The sequence below is a fragment of the Canis lupus genome, chromosome 20, assembly GCF_003254725.2.
Source record: "Canis lupus dingo isolate Sandy chromosome 20, ASM325472v2, whole genome shotgun sequence".
Classification (NCBI taxonomy): Eukaryota; Metazoa; Chordata; class Mammalia; order Carnivora; family Canidae; genus Canis; species Canis lupus.
Window position 1 is genome coordinate 55,541,183 of NC_064262.1, and position 14,847 is coordinate 55,556,029.

The window sequence follows — 14,847 nt, forward strand, 5'->3', positions numbered from 1 at the left end:
CTCTACCAAAACCTGCCACCACCACCCCGCCCCCCCGCTCCAGGCTTCTACTGCGGGGCCTATCACAGCCCCAACACAGGGCTGCTCCAGGCACAGGTGTGGCCCAAGCCAGACGTCAGTCCGAAGCCATAGTTCCCTAACAGGTGGGCAGGAGGGACAGACCAGCAGAAGCACTTTCTGGAAGCTGCACCTGGAACGAGGACAGCATAGCGGTTGAGGATTTCACAGCAAAGGGCTGGGATGGTGCTTTTGCAAGGGGTAACCCTTTCTACAAGGACAGACCACGCACGGGGTGGGGGGTGCACACCCACCAGCACAGCACAGAGCGGGGGCCCGGCCCCAGGTGACGGAACGTACCCACTCTCAAGAAACGACATTAGAAAAGACAACAGATGCACCGGGTCAGGGCTGGACAGTAAGTTTATACACACCCACATCAGGTCTAGAGCCGCAGGGGGCTCCAACTCATTTACAAGCATATCATCAGAGCACCTGCTTGGGGGCCCGCAGGCGCAACCGGGCTGTCCCCGCACAGGTCCTCACATCGCAATAATGCTTTATTAAAAGGAAGATTAATATGCAGCTTTGGGGGGGGAAATTTTTACAAGTATTAAAAGGAACAAATCAAACATCCTATATAAAACTTTCCAGACCTCCAGGGAGGTCTGCGAAGCAGGACAAAGTGCTCTTTACACAGGACTCATAGGACTTTCAAGTATCCAAGAGGCGTTTGTGAATGCCCTAACCATTCTACATACATACACCGGGACAGCGGGGCACTCAGCAGGGGCCGAGCGAGCTGGCAGGCAGGGGGCTCTCACTGGTGTCCATTCCCACGGACCCCCCAGCTCCAGAAGTGGTTCCACATGGGGCCTGGGCCTCTGCAAGGTAAGAGAGGGAGGGGGCTTTAGCTGGCTGCACCCCCAGACCTGGTAGGGGCCTGAGTCCCTGCCCCCACATCTCCCCCTTCCGACAGCTACTTGCTCCCGGCCCTCAGACCCTGTCCCCTCCTGAGCTCACTTGGGAAGAGCCAAATGCTGGCCCCCCTCACCACCCACTCCGCTTCCCTCCCCCTCCTTCAGGTCTCCCTGAGGCCCATCTACAGTCGAGGCCACTCCAGGATTGTACCGCTCCCCTCCCAGGACTCAGCCCATGGGTTGGCACTGCAGGTGCAGCCCTGCGGGGTCTCTGGGAGGCCTCCGGAACGGCGCCACGCTGTGGTCAGCGCCCAGCTGCCGGCGTTACCATACCTATTTCTGCTATGGCTACCGCAGTCATCCTGGGGTGCACACGGCAGCTTTCAGACAAGTCAGATCTTGCAGACCCTGGACCAGATCCCCCTGCCTACACCCGGCCAGCCCGCACAGCGCCTCCTGAGGTCTCTTGACTCAGCCCCTCAGTTTACAGACAGGTGGTGTATGGGAATGAGAGGGCGTGCATTCTTCCTTTCCTGCCAGGCTGGTGAAAGAGGAGTGTGGGGGCCCTTCTCACCCCCAACATCCGAGATGTCCAGGATCACAGAGTCGCCGTCCTCCTCTTCCTCCTCCTCCGTGTCTGCCTGGAAGCCATCCAGGTCCCCAGCTCCAACCTGGACAGACAAGGGTGCACCGGCCATGAGCAGCAGCAGACGGGCCGCCGGGGCCCCGCACCACCGCTACCCGTTCCGACAAGTTTAAGGTGACTGCTTGAGAGCCGGTGAGCAAAGGAGCCCTGTGCGGGGAGAGAAGGTTCCCTCAAAGGGCCTCATTCAGATCTCTGAAAATGACCACCAGCCGTATTTACATTACAAAAATGATTTGCCAACTGTTCCTGAATCAGCAATCTGGGTTTCTGGTTTGGTCTGAAAGAGACAGTGATAAAGGACCCACTTTCTCTTGAAATAAACGGCAGAGAGCTCAGCCCACCAGCGTCTCCTTCTCTGCCCAGGGGCTCAGTCCCTCCGCCCGGCGCCCAACAACTCTCCTGCTTAGACCACTTTGGCCTGGGACGACACCCCCTGAGCCACCGCGGGCCGAGGGCAGGCGGGGCCTCCACTGAGCGCAGAATTTCCACCGACTTTGCTGAGCCGCTTTTGCTGGCTTTCAGCAGAGGGGTCAGAAAGCGTGGAAAGGAGGACCAGTGTTAAACCCCGACCACCCCTACAAGCACCCCTGCTCTGTAACTGAACGAAGAGCTGACAGAGGCAGAGATGGGCTTATTCAAAAGGAGGGCTATTTCTCAAAAACACTCCTGGAACCAATCCCTCTGCTACAGAAACCTGCATTTTCCTGGAAAACGGGGGACAGCACAGGACCCTCCGATGTGCAGACCGCTGCCCTGGCGCAGCCCCACGGACCCAACCACGGTCCCCAGAGCAAGCAGCGCTGTCACAGGCAGGATGCCAAGGGCACCTTCCAACCTCCTGTTTCAAAAGAATCCACTGGCTAAGAACACAGCCCGGCTCTCAACTCTGCTGATCGGGAGGTACTTGGTTGTGTCTGTCAAGGAAAAGGAACAGACCAGATGTACTCAGCTCTCCCCGCTCATGGGCCCTGCAGACAGGACACGCACGTGCAGAGGAACAAGGCTTTCCCTGCAGTCCTCATCCGCAGCCCTCCAGGCACAGGACAGGCACTCAGCCCCCACCGGGAGTCCAGGGGACATCCTGAGTGCCCCTCGGCTGCCACTACTGCCAGCAGGGGCCAACGGCGTTTAGTCACGATAAAGAAATTAATTCCGTGACACCTCTTCAGGGTCATTTTGATCCCAGTTGGTTTTTGACCTAAAGGGAAAATTGGGCTCTCCCCATCTTAGAAAATTGAGGCCCAGAGCCTGAGTCACCCTGGGCCACACGAGACTTCTGGCAGCTGAACTGGTGCCACGCCGCAGCCCTGTTTATCTTACTGATCGTAACACCTTGTGAACACACGGAGTGTTGGGACTACTGTGAGTTCAAAAAGATTTTAAAATTCCCACCAAAAAAAAAAAAAACAAACAAACAAACAAACAAAAACCCCCCCACAAAAAAACAGAATTTAAATAAAAATTTGGAGAAAAATTTAAATTCCCACAAATTAAAAAAGCCCAACCCAATCTAAAATATCTGTGCAGGGGCAGCCCGGGTGGCTCAGCGGTTTAGCGCCTGCCTTCAGCCCAGGGCCTGATCCTGGAGACCCGGGATCGAGTCCCACGTCGGGCTCCCTGCATGGAGCCTGCTTCTCCCTCTGCCTGTGTCTCTGCCTCTCTCTCTCTGTCTCTCATGAATAAATAAAAAATATTTAAAATATCCGTGCACTTTTATATGTACCCCCAGGGGTACAGAAGCATTGAGTCGCGGCTTTGCTGAAACACAAGTGGAAGCACTCCATACGCTCCCGGGCCGCCAATCTTACCTTCTAGAAGTTTACCTGTGTCTTCTGCTTTTCTATGGGTGCTGTGCAGTGGGGGGAGCCCTGCTTCATGCATGCCCCAAAGCCATTCTCCCACCTCATCCTTCTAAAACAGACCTGGAATTTTGTGCATGGCTGCTGGCCAGTCTCATTACCCAGCCTCTCCTGTAGCCGGGGAGGCTGTGCCAATGGATTCTGGCCAGACTCAGGTGGAAGACTGCTGGGGAGGGTTTCCCTTTACAGCTAAATAGAAAGTCTCTGCTGCCTTGATCCTGCTGGTTGGAGGTGCGACAGCCATTTGTGACCACGATGACAAAGGCCACACACCAAGGAGGGAGTGGGACACGGGGGGCGCCTGTCATGGCAGCTCAGGACCCCTTGTTGCTGAGACAAACCCCCATGTGTTGAAGCTGTGATGTCAGGGCCTCTTACCAGCGGCCCAACACCAGGGACCACTATGCAGAGCAGGAACGACACTAACTGAACATCCCCAGAAGACAGTCTCAGGGCTTCCCTCCTTGCAAGGCACACACTGTATTACCCACCCCACCCCCGCCCCGCTGCAGCCTGGGCCCATTACATGAGATTTCCTAAAGGGCTTCTGTTATTATTTTTAAACCTTTATTTTAGAGAGAAAGAATGCTCATGTTTGTGAACAAGCAAGCGGAGGGACAGAGGAAGTGGGAAAGGAGAATCTCCAGCAGACTCCCCTCTAAGTGCAGAGCCTGATGGGAGGGCTCAACCTCACAAACCCCGAGATCACGACCTGAGCTGGACGCCTAACCGATTGGGCCACCCAGGCTCCCCTCTGAGGGGCTTTTATGATGCAGACGTCAGGGGTGCCTGGGTGGTTCATTTGGCAAAACGTCTGCCTTCAGCTCAGGTTGTGATCTCAGGGTCCTGGGATGGAGCTCCGTGTCTGGCTCTGTGCTCAGCAGGGAGTCTGCTGGAAATTCTCCTCTTCCTCTGCCCCTTACCCAGCTTGTGCTCTCATTCTCTAAAATAAACTTTTAAAAATAAAGTAAAATAAAACGCAGACTTCGGGTTCCTCACTCAGACCTACTGAAATAGAATCACCAGGTCCAGCATGCCCACTCTCTGGGTGGTCCTTCTGCCCAGAGTGTTTTAAAATGCCGGGTACAGCAGGTAAGCCCCACGGGGTTGCCTACAGCATGGTTGCTTGCTGTGTGGCCCTCCGAGGAGCCCCCAACACTGCTAAGCCTCCCCAAGGCCCCACGGGTGTGCAGAGGGAGCACAGGGCTATTCAGGCGTGTATCGTCAGATGAAACCTATTTCACAGATCCCCAGACACACACTTTCTCATGCATCCACCTGTCACCTGGGCAGGCACTGTCACCAGGCTAGTTTAACTGGGAGTTTTTTCTTTTCTGGCGGCTCTGCAAGATAACAAAGCATCTTACCAACAAAATGTACAGACTCACATAAAGCACCCAGCACAGTACACGGCATTTGAAGAAACATGTAATAGTGGCTAAAACCACTGTCCTCCATGCAAGCACAGGTCAGGCAGGAACACAAGAGAGGACCACCCCAGGGGTAGGGGGGAGCCGCGGTGGAGCTCAAGATGCAGCCATGACTGTCACATGAGAACATGTGGGACTCCACAGCCACAGACACAGCGGGGTCCCAAGAGAGGGCTGCGGGGCAGATGCCTGCAGATGCCTGCATGTGCTGCACACGTAAAGGGACAAACCAGGTTGCTTTTCAGCTCAGCTATTTTCAAGCTGGGGTTCCCACCGCTGGTTTCAACTGGAGACGGCCACACTCGGGGTCCCTCTAAGACTGTTGGGGTAACAATAATACGGCCCATGGAAAGGTTCTCCCACTCAAACGCAGCTTGAGCGCCTAAGAGATCTAACACAGCCCGTCACCTGGGCTGAGGCTCAGGGAAATTAGTATGTGCCCGTCTGAGGCCCCAACTCCTCACCCAGGAGGCTCCCCATGAGGCAAGGTACAAGCTGTGTCCACAGGCGGGCTGGAGCCCTGTACCCGGCCGTGTACTCAGGCCAGGGACAGTCACAGTTTAAGAGGCATGTTTACAACGTATCCAAAGAATCATCCACATGTGGGCAGCAGGGAAAAGGCCGGGCCTCATTCCAGGAGCAATTTCTCTGCCTCCCTGTTCTGACAGCCACTTTATTTTCTAAGCTGAATGGGGACTCATGTCACAGAAGCAGCGAGCAGGAGCTGGGGGGCGAGAGGGCGTCACCACCCAGCCTCCGGGATGTAGCTTATGCAGCTCCCCAAGCCATAGTTCCCCCCCCCACCACCAAAAAGAGGGCACTGGACATAGCCGGAGAACCAGCTCTTAAAAGACGCCTTCATCTCAATCTCCTCATAAAATCCAGTCTCTCAAAGTCTGTAAGTCCGCAAGATGCCTAACACGACCCAGGGCTCACTATGCAAAATAGGTTTCCAGTAAGAAGCGACGCGTGAAAGAAAAGAAACTCATCGTAATTCTATCCCAGTGAGAAAAAAAAAAAAAAAAATATATATATATACCAACATCAGCGAAGGCTGTGGCTGGGGGCCCCCGCCCCTCTGAGCACGCAGCCGGCACTGGAGACTGCACAGCACAGTCACCCCCAGGCCCCGATGCCCCGCTCCTTGCACTTGCTCCCGTGAGCGCGGCCCATCTGTGATTAGGCAGCTGTTTGTGTGACAACTTCCTGTCTGTGCTCCTGTTAGATGGGTTCTGCTTGTCACTGTGCATACAAGGTCTAGCAGAGGCCCTGGTGTAGCATAAATGCTACATCACTAGGGTAAGTGAACTAAACAAAAACATAAAAAAAAATGTAAAAAGTAACTACACGGGACACTGGTAGGGGCTGAAAAGAAATGAGCCACCAGGCCAGGCAAAGACATGGAGAACCTTCCAGGCAATCCCTGAGTGAGAGAAGCCAGCCTGAGAAGGCCACATGCCATGTGGTTGCAAGTCTGGCAAAGACAGAACCACAGAGACAGTAAGTGGATGAGTCTGGAGGGAGGGACGAGGCGAGGACAAAGAGCACAGGGGATATGTAAGTCAGTGAAGCTCTGTAGGAGCCACAGGGGTGGACACACGGCATCACACAGTCGTCTGAACCCATAGAACGTAGAGCACCAAGGGTGACCCCGACCATCAACTGGGGACTCTGGGTGCAATGACAGGTGGATTATGATAAACACACAGCTCTGGGGCCGTGTTGATAGAGGGGGAAGCCGTGCACGCAGGGGCTGGGCAAACGTGGGAAATTGCTACACTTTCTGCTCACTTTTGCTATGAATCTAAAACTGCTCTAAAAAATATAAACTTTATTGAAGTTTAAAATAAGCCCCTGTGGGGGAGCCGCCCCCACCCCACCCCACCCCTCACCTGCCCGTCGTGCCTGCGCTTCTTCATGAACTGCGTGATGCACATGCTGCCCGCTGACTTCCGCTTCAGCGAGACGGGCGTCCCCTGGCTGGGTCCTGTGGCGGGGACGCTGCCACTGTCCTCCCTGGTGGCCGAGGGCACCATGGTGATGTAACTCCACTGGCACGGCACAGGCAGGTGCTCCTGATCAAAGCTCTTCAGCACCTGGGGGTGGACGTACCAGCACATCCTGAAATCAGGCCTCTTCTCATATACTGAGTTCTCAGAAATTATCCGCTTGAGCCTGGCCTTGGAGGGAACAGTGGCGTCCTCGCTGGTGGTGGGGGTCTGTGGGCGGGAAGAGCCGGGGCTGGCCGGGCTGGCAGAGCTGCTGTCAGGACTGCCTGTGTCCTTGCCGAGCAGCCCCCGGCGGCAGCACTCCTGGAACTCTCGGATGATCACTTTGCTTCCGTTCACATTCCCGTGCAGCAGTGGGAGCAGCTGGGCCAAGACTGGCGGGGAAGACACAGAGAGAGACAGAGCAAACATTGCACAAGGCTCCCTGGTCTGTCACCAAGGTCAGAGACGTGGTCAGCTTTGGGGTGGCTGCAGGAGGCCAGGAAGCCCAACCTTCTCCAGGCGGGATTTCTCTGGATAAACTAGCACGCCTTACGGTGTGTGTTTATTTCTCCCTAGTCGGGATCACCACACTCTCCTTCTGAGCCACTGGGCCTCTCCGGCTTTGAAGAGCAAGGAGGCACAGTCCTTAGCGATGTGTGTGACCTCGGGCGGGCCAGGCACTCTGGGGAAGCGTGTTAAGTAAAGGAGTACCCAGACTGCTGTTGTAGTGAAGAACGAACAGATGTGCTCAGCAGGCACTGGCTTTTGTTGTTTGTTCACAGGACTTCTAAGTTTTTGTTTTTGTTTTTTTTTTTTTAATTTTTATTTTTATTTATGATAGTCACACACAGAGAGAGAGAGAGGCAGACACAGGCAGAGGGAGAAGCAGGCTCCATGCACCGGGAGCCCGACGTGGGATTCGATCCTGGGTCTTCAGGATCGCGCCCTGGGCCAAAGGCAGGCGCCAAACCGCTGCGCCACCCAGGGATCCCAGGACTTCTAAGTTTTGATCCAGTCACCTAATAAAGTCTCCCTGGGCCTAGGACAGCTAGAAGCCTGGTCCCCTCCCATTCCCACCAAGCACGGACACTCACTCTGCTGGTCTCTCTTCTCGTGTTTGGAGGCCTTGGGTGTCTGCTCCTCCTCGGAGGGGACTGTCTCCAGAAGGCACGCCGTGAACTGCTGCAGCACCTTCAGGTCGGCACCACCATCCTTATTAGCCGCCCAGATGCAGCCGATCTTCACAGGCTGCAGCACACGGAACCTCTTCCCCTTAGCCAAAAACTCGTCCCACTCTTTGGCCTTCAGTTTCTGGCGAACCTTGTGGTTCTCTGGGTCAGCACACTCCTTGCAGGTTGGAGAGCAATGCTTACTCAGGGTGCCCAGGCCCCTGTGCTCTCGCCTCCCGCCTCCCAGACACCAAGAGGAAAGAGCTTGCTCATCCACCATCAGGGCTGCTGCACCCTGCACGTATCAGAGCTCCCATTGTATTCTGCACCCCTCTTCCTAGCATTACCATCTGGGAAACAGCAGTGTTTTCCTAGACTCCATGGAGACAGGCACTTATGCCCTGTGCTGTTTGTTCAGGATGCACCGTCCTCTCTGGCCATGACTGGCAGTCTCAGGTACTCCCTTAACCTCACCAGTAAGCCACTCAAGGCCACTCTGGATTTTCTGGGGAGGGTGTGATGCCAGGGTCATGCAATCAGCAACCCCAAATCCCACGCCCAGTTCACCCTCAGGGCTAGGCCCCTCCCACGCTCCAATACCGCTCTCAAAGACAGAAGACTCATGGGCTCCACAGACACACATATGAGGTATCCCTCCCCCTGCATCTGATTTGGAGAGACAAAACCATTCCCCCAGTCATACTTCCAACATTTCTCCACCACCCAAGCACTGCGACCTGAAAAGCTGTCCGAACCCTAAAACCAGCCTATTGAAAGTTTCACCATCTGGCTGAGTCTGTCTAGAATGTTGGTGGCAAGGGTAGGGGGATGCCTCAAAGGGACATGGGGGAACCATCTGGAGAGATGGGAAGTTCTAGATTTTACTTTTGGTGACAGATTTACAAATGTCAATCATTAAAACTTGCTGTGCTCAATAATTAAGATCTGTATGTTTTCTTATACTTTCATCATGCCTCAACTAAGAAACCATAAAAGGAAAAGGGGGTTTAGCAGTCTGACCCACACACCTCCCAGCCTCTCTGACTCAGCCTTCTGCTCACGCGGTCACCACCCCGGGAGTCTCTCCTACCTCTGCAGATCCCACTACCCTCCCCAGTAAAACTTAAGCCCAGGTCCCTACAACCCCATAGATGACTACTTGTTGGGGTCGCAAACAGGCTAGCAGCCACTAAGCTCAGTCCGGCCGAGCTCTCTCAGGGACAGTCACCTCCAAGCTCATGCCTCACCTCAGTTACTCCCTCGTCCTCAGACAGGTACCCATGGGGCACGAAAAAACCATCATCCTCATCTTCATCCTCTCCTACTTCATCATCATCATCCTCAAAAAAAAAAAAAAAGTTCATAATACATAGCCAACAGACAAAATATGTCTCATTTAAAATGTTAACCTGTGGGGAATCCCTGGATGGCTCAGCGGTTTAGCGCCGCCTTTGGCTCAGGCCCAGGATCGAGTCCTACAACGGGCTCCCTGCATGGGTCCTGCTTCTCCCTCTGCCTATGTCTCTGCCTCTCTGTCTCGTGAATAAATAAAATCTTAAAAAAAAAAAAAAAAAAAAAAGTTAACCTGCAAAAGAAAAAAAAGGTTAACCTGCAAACATCTAAGGAATGAAAAGCCATCTACTGCCTTGGGCATCATTCTTATGGACACCTCAAGGGTTGGGAGAAATCCCATAGATGAATCCCATTATTTGACACTGACATGGGAGTCGGGTCATGGGAACACAGGCAAGCATGCCCCACTTAACAGGGTAGATGCTGCTTGGTCCCACTGCCAAGTGGGTTAGTGTCACCAAATAGGCTTTTCAAGAGAAGTTGAAAACCTAGTTTTTCTTAACTTATTTTTTCAAAAAAAATATTTATTTATTTATTTGAGAGAAAGAGTGGGAGAGGAGAGGGAGGGGCAGAGGGAGAATCTCAAGCAGACTCTGAACTCAGTGCAGAGTCTGCCATGGGACTCCATCTCACAACCTTGAGCCAAAATCAAGAGTTGGACCCTCAACCAACTGAGCCTCCCAGGTAGCCCTGAGATCTGGCTGAAATTTCAGATGACACTGCGGCTCGAAGGCTGGCTGTGAGTGAACTCAACCTAGGGCCTGCCTTGGCCTTCTGGGGGAAACCACAGGTGCAGGTGTGTGCTTACCCCCTCACTGTGGGACAGGGACTCGCCCGGCTCCTCCTCTTCCCACTCCTCGTCACTGTCCACCTCATAGTCCAGGAGCTTCTGAGAAAACAAGGACGCAGGGCGTCATGGTTGTCTTTCAGGGGTGGCAGAGCAGAAAAGCTACAATGCTTATGAAATCCAGGAGACCAGTGCAAAAAAGGCAAAATGAGAAGGAAATGTAGAAAGGCAGGTGAGGCTGGACCACTTGCTCACCCTGTCTTGGGCCCAGGGGTCCCTCGGATGGATGACGGTTGTCTTCTTATTCCACGTTCCCCAGTACGCTGGTCGATGATTCTCAGAAAACTGTAGGAGCTTCATCCTGCCAAACTTCTTCCTCTCAGGAACACCCTCGACCTTGCCGCTCTCCACGATCACCACATCACTGAGGAGGAAACCCAATAATGTGCCTGTTCTACAACCCACCCGCTGACCACCCAGGCTTCCCAAGAAAATAGGCTATCAACATTTTACCATGATGGGTAACCAACCACCTGCTCCCAAGAAAGCTAAGGGACATTTATTCCAGGGACACAGAGCAAGGAGGAAGGAGAAACAAAACTGCCAAGTTGCTGGCTCACAGCATTTACAGAAGTGGGGTCGTGGAGAGTAAGCAGATCAAAGAGAACGGTGAAATGTCCTTCCCAGGAGGCCAGCATGGAAATAAGATCCCCCCTCTGAGAGACCAGGAGGCCAAGCCAAGCAGTCTGCACTCCATAGCAGTGGCTTTTGGCAAAGCCACTGCACATGAGACTTCAGAAGCTCAGGGGAGGCCAAAAAAGCAAGGTCTGAAGGTTCAGGCCTTAGGTCCAGGATGGAAGACAACTAGCCCTTGGCCACGATGAGCCAGCAGCGGGCCTAAACCCAGAACTCTGCCTTGGGCCCTCCAGGACTTTCCAACTGCGCTCTGATTTCACCAACAGGCAAAAGGCTGTCTCCCCACCCACTAACCTGTTATAAATATTCGTGTTTCGATTTGAAACCACGGTGGGTCCGGACCTGAGGGGCTGACGGCCTTTCAGATCTTTCAGGAAGGAGAATTCGCCACTCTGTTGCTGGAGGAGCTGGTCCAACTGATCACAGAGGTCTTGGTCAAAGACAGTCCGAAACCGAGGGGCGAGAACCATGTGCTCTTTAATTTCAAAAGGGGCAAACTTCCCACAAGAGCCAGCCAGGGTCTGAAATGGAGAAGAGGATGTGATAGCATGCTTATGAGAGGGGATGCCCACCACTCAGCAGCCATGAGGGTGTGAGATGCTGGACACAATGGCATGTGCACATTGCTTTTCACATTCATCCAGGTTGCTAAGTCTCAGGAGACACACAAAAGGCTACACCCTCCGTGATGTCATTTATACTAGTTTCTGGAAAAGGCAAAACTACAGGGAGCCAAGTGAGGTGCCAGAAATACTCTAGACCTTGAGTATGGGATGGTGGAGCACGGGGGTGCTGTGGAGTCCATTATCAGAACTCAGCAAACGAGAGAATTTTACGTAAATTATACCTCAAAAAACATGGCTTTTTAAAAAGAAGGGGGTGGGCTGCAATAGAACCTGAATTCCCAGGTGAGGGAACTGAGACCCCGGGGACTGACCGCTTATCCAAAGCCAAACCTTGACAAGATGACTTACAACCCAAGCCCATCTCAACACTGAAAACGGACACATGAACCTGACAGGTCGGTGCCTGTTCCCTAAGAATTAACCGCCACATATTCTGGTGGGTTTAGTTTGCCCATCAAGAGTTGCTTCAGCATCTCCCATGTCTGTCAGTGGATCCCAAAGCTGGGAGCACAGCAGGACTTGGGGAGTCAGGAGGAGAGCCTAGATCTATAAAGCTCAGTATAGGAAAGCCAGCCTCCGACCCCATTGAGGATAGAGCACTATAGCAACAGCCTTCACCATGGCCACACAGCAGGACATCTGGAGGCTGCTGAAAACCTCAATGCCCACACCAGGGATGGGATCCAGGCTCCCTATTTTTGTAAAGCTCCCTGGGGATTCCCAACACAGAGCCAAAGCCAAGAACCACCTCACTAATAAACGGGTGCTGGGATGTCAGGCATCCATCCTAACAGAGTTAGGGCCAAGCCCATATGACCAGGAACTCTGGCTAAGAAACTATACATAAAAAAACAAAGCGGGGGGGATCCCTGGGTGGCTCAGTAGTTTGGCACCTGCCTTTGGCCCAGGGAGCGATCCTGGAGTCCCGGGATCGAGTCCCACATCGGGCTCCCGGCATGGAGCCTGCTTCTCCCTCCTCCTGTATCTGCCTCTCTTTCTCTCTCTCTATCATGAATAAATAAGTAAATCTTAAAAAAAAAAAAAAAAAAGGAACAAAGGGGACTGGCTGGCTCAGTTGGTAGAGCATACGACCCTTTATCTTGGGGTTGTGAGTCTGAACCTCACGTTGGGTGTAGAGGTGACTTAAAATCTTTAAAAACAGATGAACTAGAACAAACAGTAAAAAAAAAAAACCACAAAAAAACTAAGAAAGAGAATGTATCGTCAATGGCTACAGGGTAAACAAGGCTTTGTAACCACAAGCCCACTGCCATAAAAAATTTAAAAATGTTGACATTAAAACATAAAATTTTGGGCAGCCTGGGTGGCTCAGCGGTTTAGCGCTGCCTTCGGCCTGGGGTGTGATCCTGGAGACCCAGGATCGAGTCCCACGTCAGGCTCCCTGCATGGAGCCTGCTTCTCCTTCTGCCTGTGTCTCTGCCTCCCTCTCTCTGTTTCTCATGAATAAATAAATAAAATGTTACAAAACCAACAAAAAACTCATAAAATTTCTGAAGGACAAAAGACACAATAAACAGGTTAGAAAGCGAGTAGCAGACTGAAAGGGAGTATCTATAGCATGTGTCACCAAGAATGAAAATCCTGGCTGTGGGTGGCTCAGTTGGTGAAGCATGTGCCTTCAGCTCAGGTCATGATCCCAGGGTCCTGAGAGAGAGTCCTGTATCAGGTGCCTTGCTCAATAGGGAGTCTGCTCCTCCCTGTTTTCTCTTCCCCCCTCTCCAAATAAATGAATAAAAAAGAAAATCCTGGCTGTAAAAATAACTCCTAGAGTTCAGAGGAAAAGCCAATCCTATAGAAAAATAAGTAAAAAATAGGAATTGGCAAGACAGAGAAGAAATAAAGTGGCAGGATGCCTGGGTGGTTCTGTGGTTGAGCGTCTGCCTTTGGCTCAGGGTGTGATCCTGGAGTTCCAGGATCAAGTCCCACATTGGGCTCCTGAGGAGTCTGCTTCTCCCTCTGCCTATGTCTCCGCCTTCTGTATCTCTCGTGAATAAATAAAATCTTAAAAAAATAAATAAATAAAATGGCAAACACACACAAAAAGATGTCCAAGTGGAATCAAGGAAAAATGTAAAATGAAATAAGAATTTTTTTTTTTTTTTTTTTTGCCAACTAGATTGGTGAGGTTAAAAGAAAGCATGTTCCATTCAGTGCTAGTGCAGGAGAGAAGAGCATATTTCCCCATGATGCCCAGCATGGACATTAGCACTTCCCACTGGGAGGGTGCCCAGATAGGAACTAACGCAATTAGTGATTCTGTGAGTGTGTATCCTTGGACTGCGGGCCAAGCCCGCTTCCCGGTGGCTGTCCTAAAGAAAGGCATATATGCAGAGGAGGGTCAGTGACACTCACCGTGCCACTGATGGGGCATTGATACTGCAATGGACATACAAACTGTGACAACATCCACACTACGAAATGTTAAGTGGCAAGAGAGAACAAAGCTGACCCAAATGAGCCAGCATGGCAAGAATCCAAGATACAGCTATGTAAACAAAATAGGGACATAACAAACTCATGAATCATTATGTATATAAACAAATATATATGGAGGGATGTGAATGTAGTCAAAGCTCTAGGTGACACCACTGCATGGGTTACCTCTGGAGCACCGAGGGGCAGGGAAGGAAGTCTGGGGTTTCCAGAAGCAGGTGCTGCTTACAGGGTGACAAACACCAGGACAGGGAAGCAGAATCCTGGGCTGCATTCTAGACTGCTGACTTATGCTTAATCTTGCCTCCCATCCTGAGCCTCAGTTCTCTGAAGGTAAGGACTAGGTCTTCGATGACACCTTTCCACATAGCTCCTAATGCAAAACTGTTCATAAAGCAACTTAACGCTTAGCAGTTTTATATATATATTTTTTTAATGCTTAGCAGTTTTAGCAAACATGCCACTTTTAGCCTTTTCAAAGACATAACAAATAACAAAATATTGAGTCTTCAGACTCTACCAGAAATAAAAGCTCCCTTGTAAGCAGAGGCCCTCTCTTGATGAAAGGGGAGCTACCTGGTCAGAAAATACCCTTATACTTTTCAAAAGGAAGAACATGACCGAGAGAGAAAGCCAAGCCAGAGGAAGCCAGAAGCTCACCTTGGGAGCCTGTGGGGTCTTTGGCTTCTGAAAAAACCTCGTGATTTCAGCCTTCTCTGCTTTAATGCGCTGCAACAGAAAAGGAGATGAGCATGAAGAAATGAAGAGGGACAGTGGCCTCTAGAACAGGAGCCCCAGCACTTTTAAGCTGAAAGCATTCTTTTGATATGAGCTCTCAAAACCCATCAACATGCAGCCAGTCTCGGCGGGGGCCACCTGGCTTCCCCAGACGGAGGGAACACCAGCAGCCGTTTGGGAG

At 52.0% G+C, this 14,847-nt stretch overlaps 1 protein-coding gene across 4 annotated transcripts in view; it reads right to left on the bottom strand.

The window, feature by feature from the left end:
* Window positions 1-402: 402 nt before the first annotated feature.
* CHAF1A (chromatin assembly factor 1 subunit A) overlaps window positions 403-14,847 on the bottom strand; it is a 28,116-nt gene continuing 13,671 nt past the window's right edge. For 2 of the 4 annotated variants that reach the window (XM_025456991.3, XM_025456994.2), the window contains exons 7-15: window positions 14,589-14,657; window positions 11,143-11,369; window positions 10,408-10,576; window positions 10,174-10,254; window positions 9,260-9,352; window positions 7,938-8,190; window positions 6,745-7,235; window positions 1,492-1,588; window positions 403-881 (exon numbers count right to left, since the gene is read on the bottom strand). In XM_025456991.3, coding sequence (XP_025312776.1) covers window positions 781-881; window positions 1,492-1,588; window positions 6,745-7,235; window positions 7,938-8,190; window positions 9,260-9,352; window positions 10,174-10,254; window positions 10,408-10,576; window positions 11,143-11,369; window positions 14,589-14,657 — 1,581 coding nt within the window. In that variant the 3' untranslated portion in view covers window positions 403-780. The remainder of the gene's footprint in view (window positions 882-1,491; window positions 1,589-6,744; window positions 7,236-7,937; window positions 8,191-9,259; window positions 9,353-10,173; window positions 10,255-10,407; window positions 10,577-11,142; window positions 11,370-14,588; window positions 14,658-14,847) is intronic. The other 2 variants (XM_025456992.3, XM_025456993.3) reach the window with 2 other exon arrangements.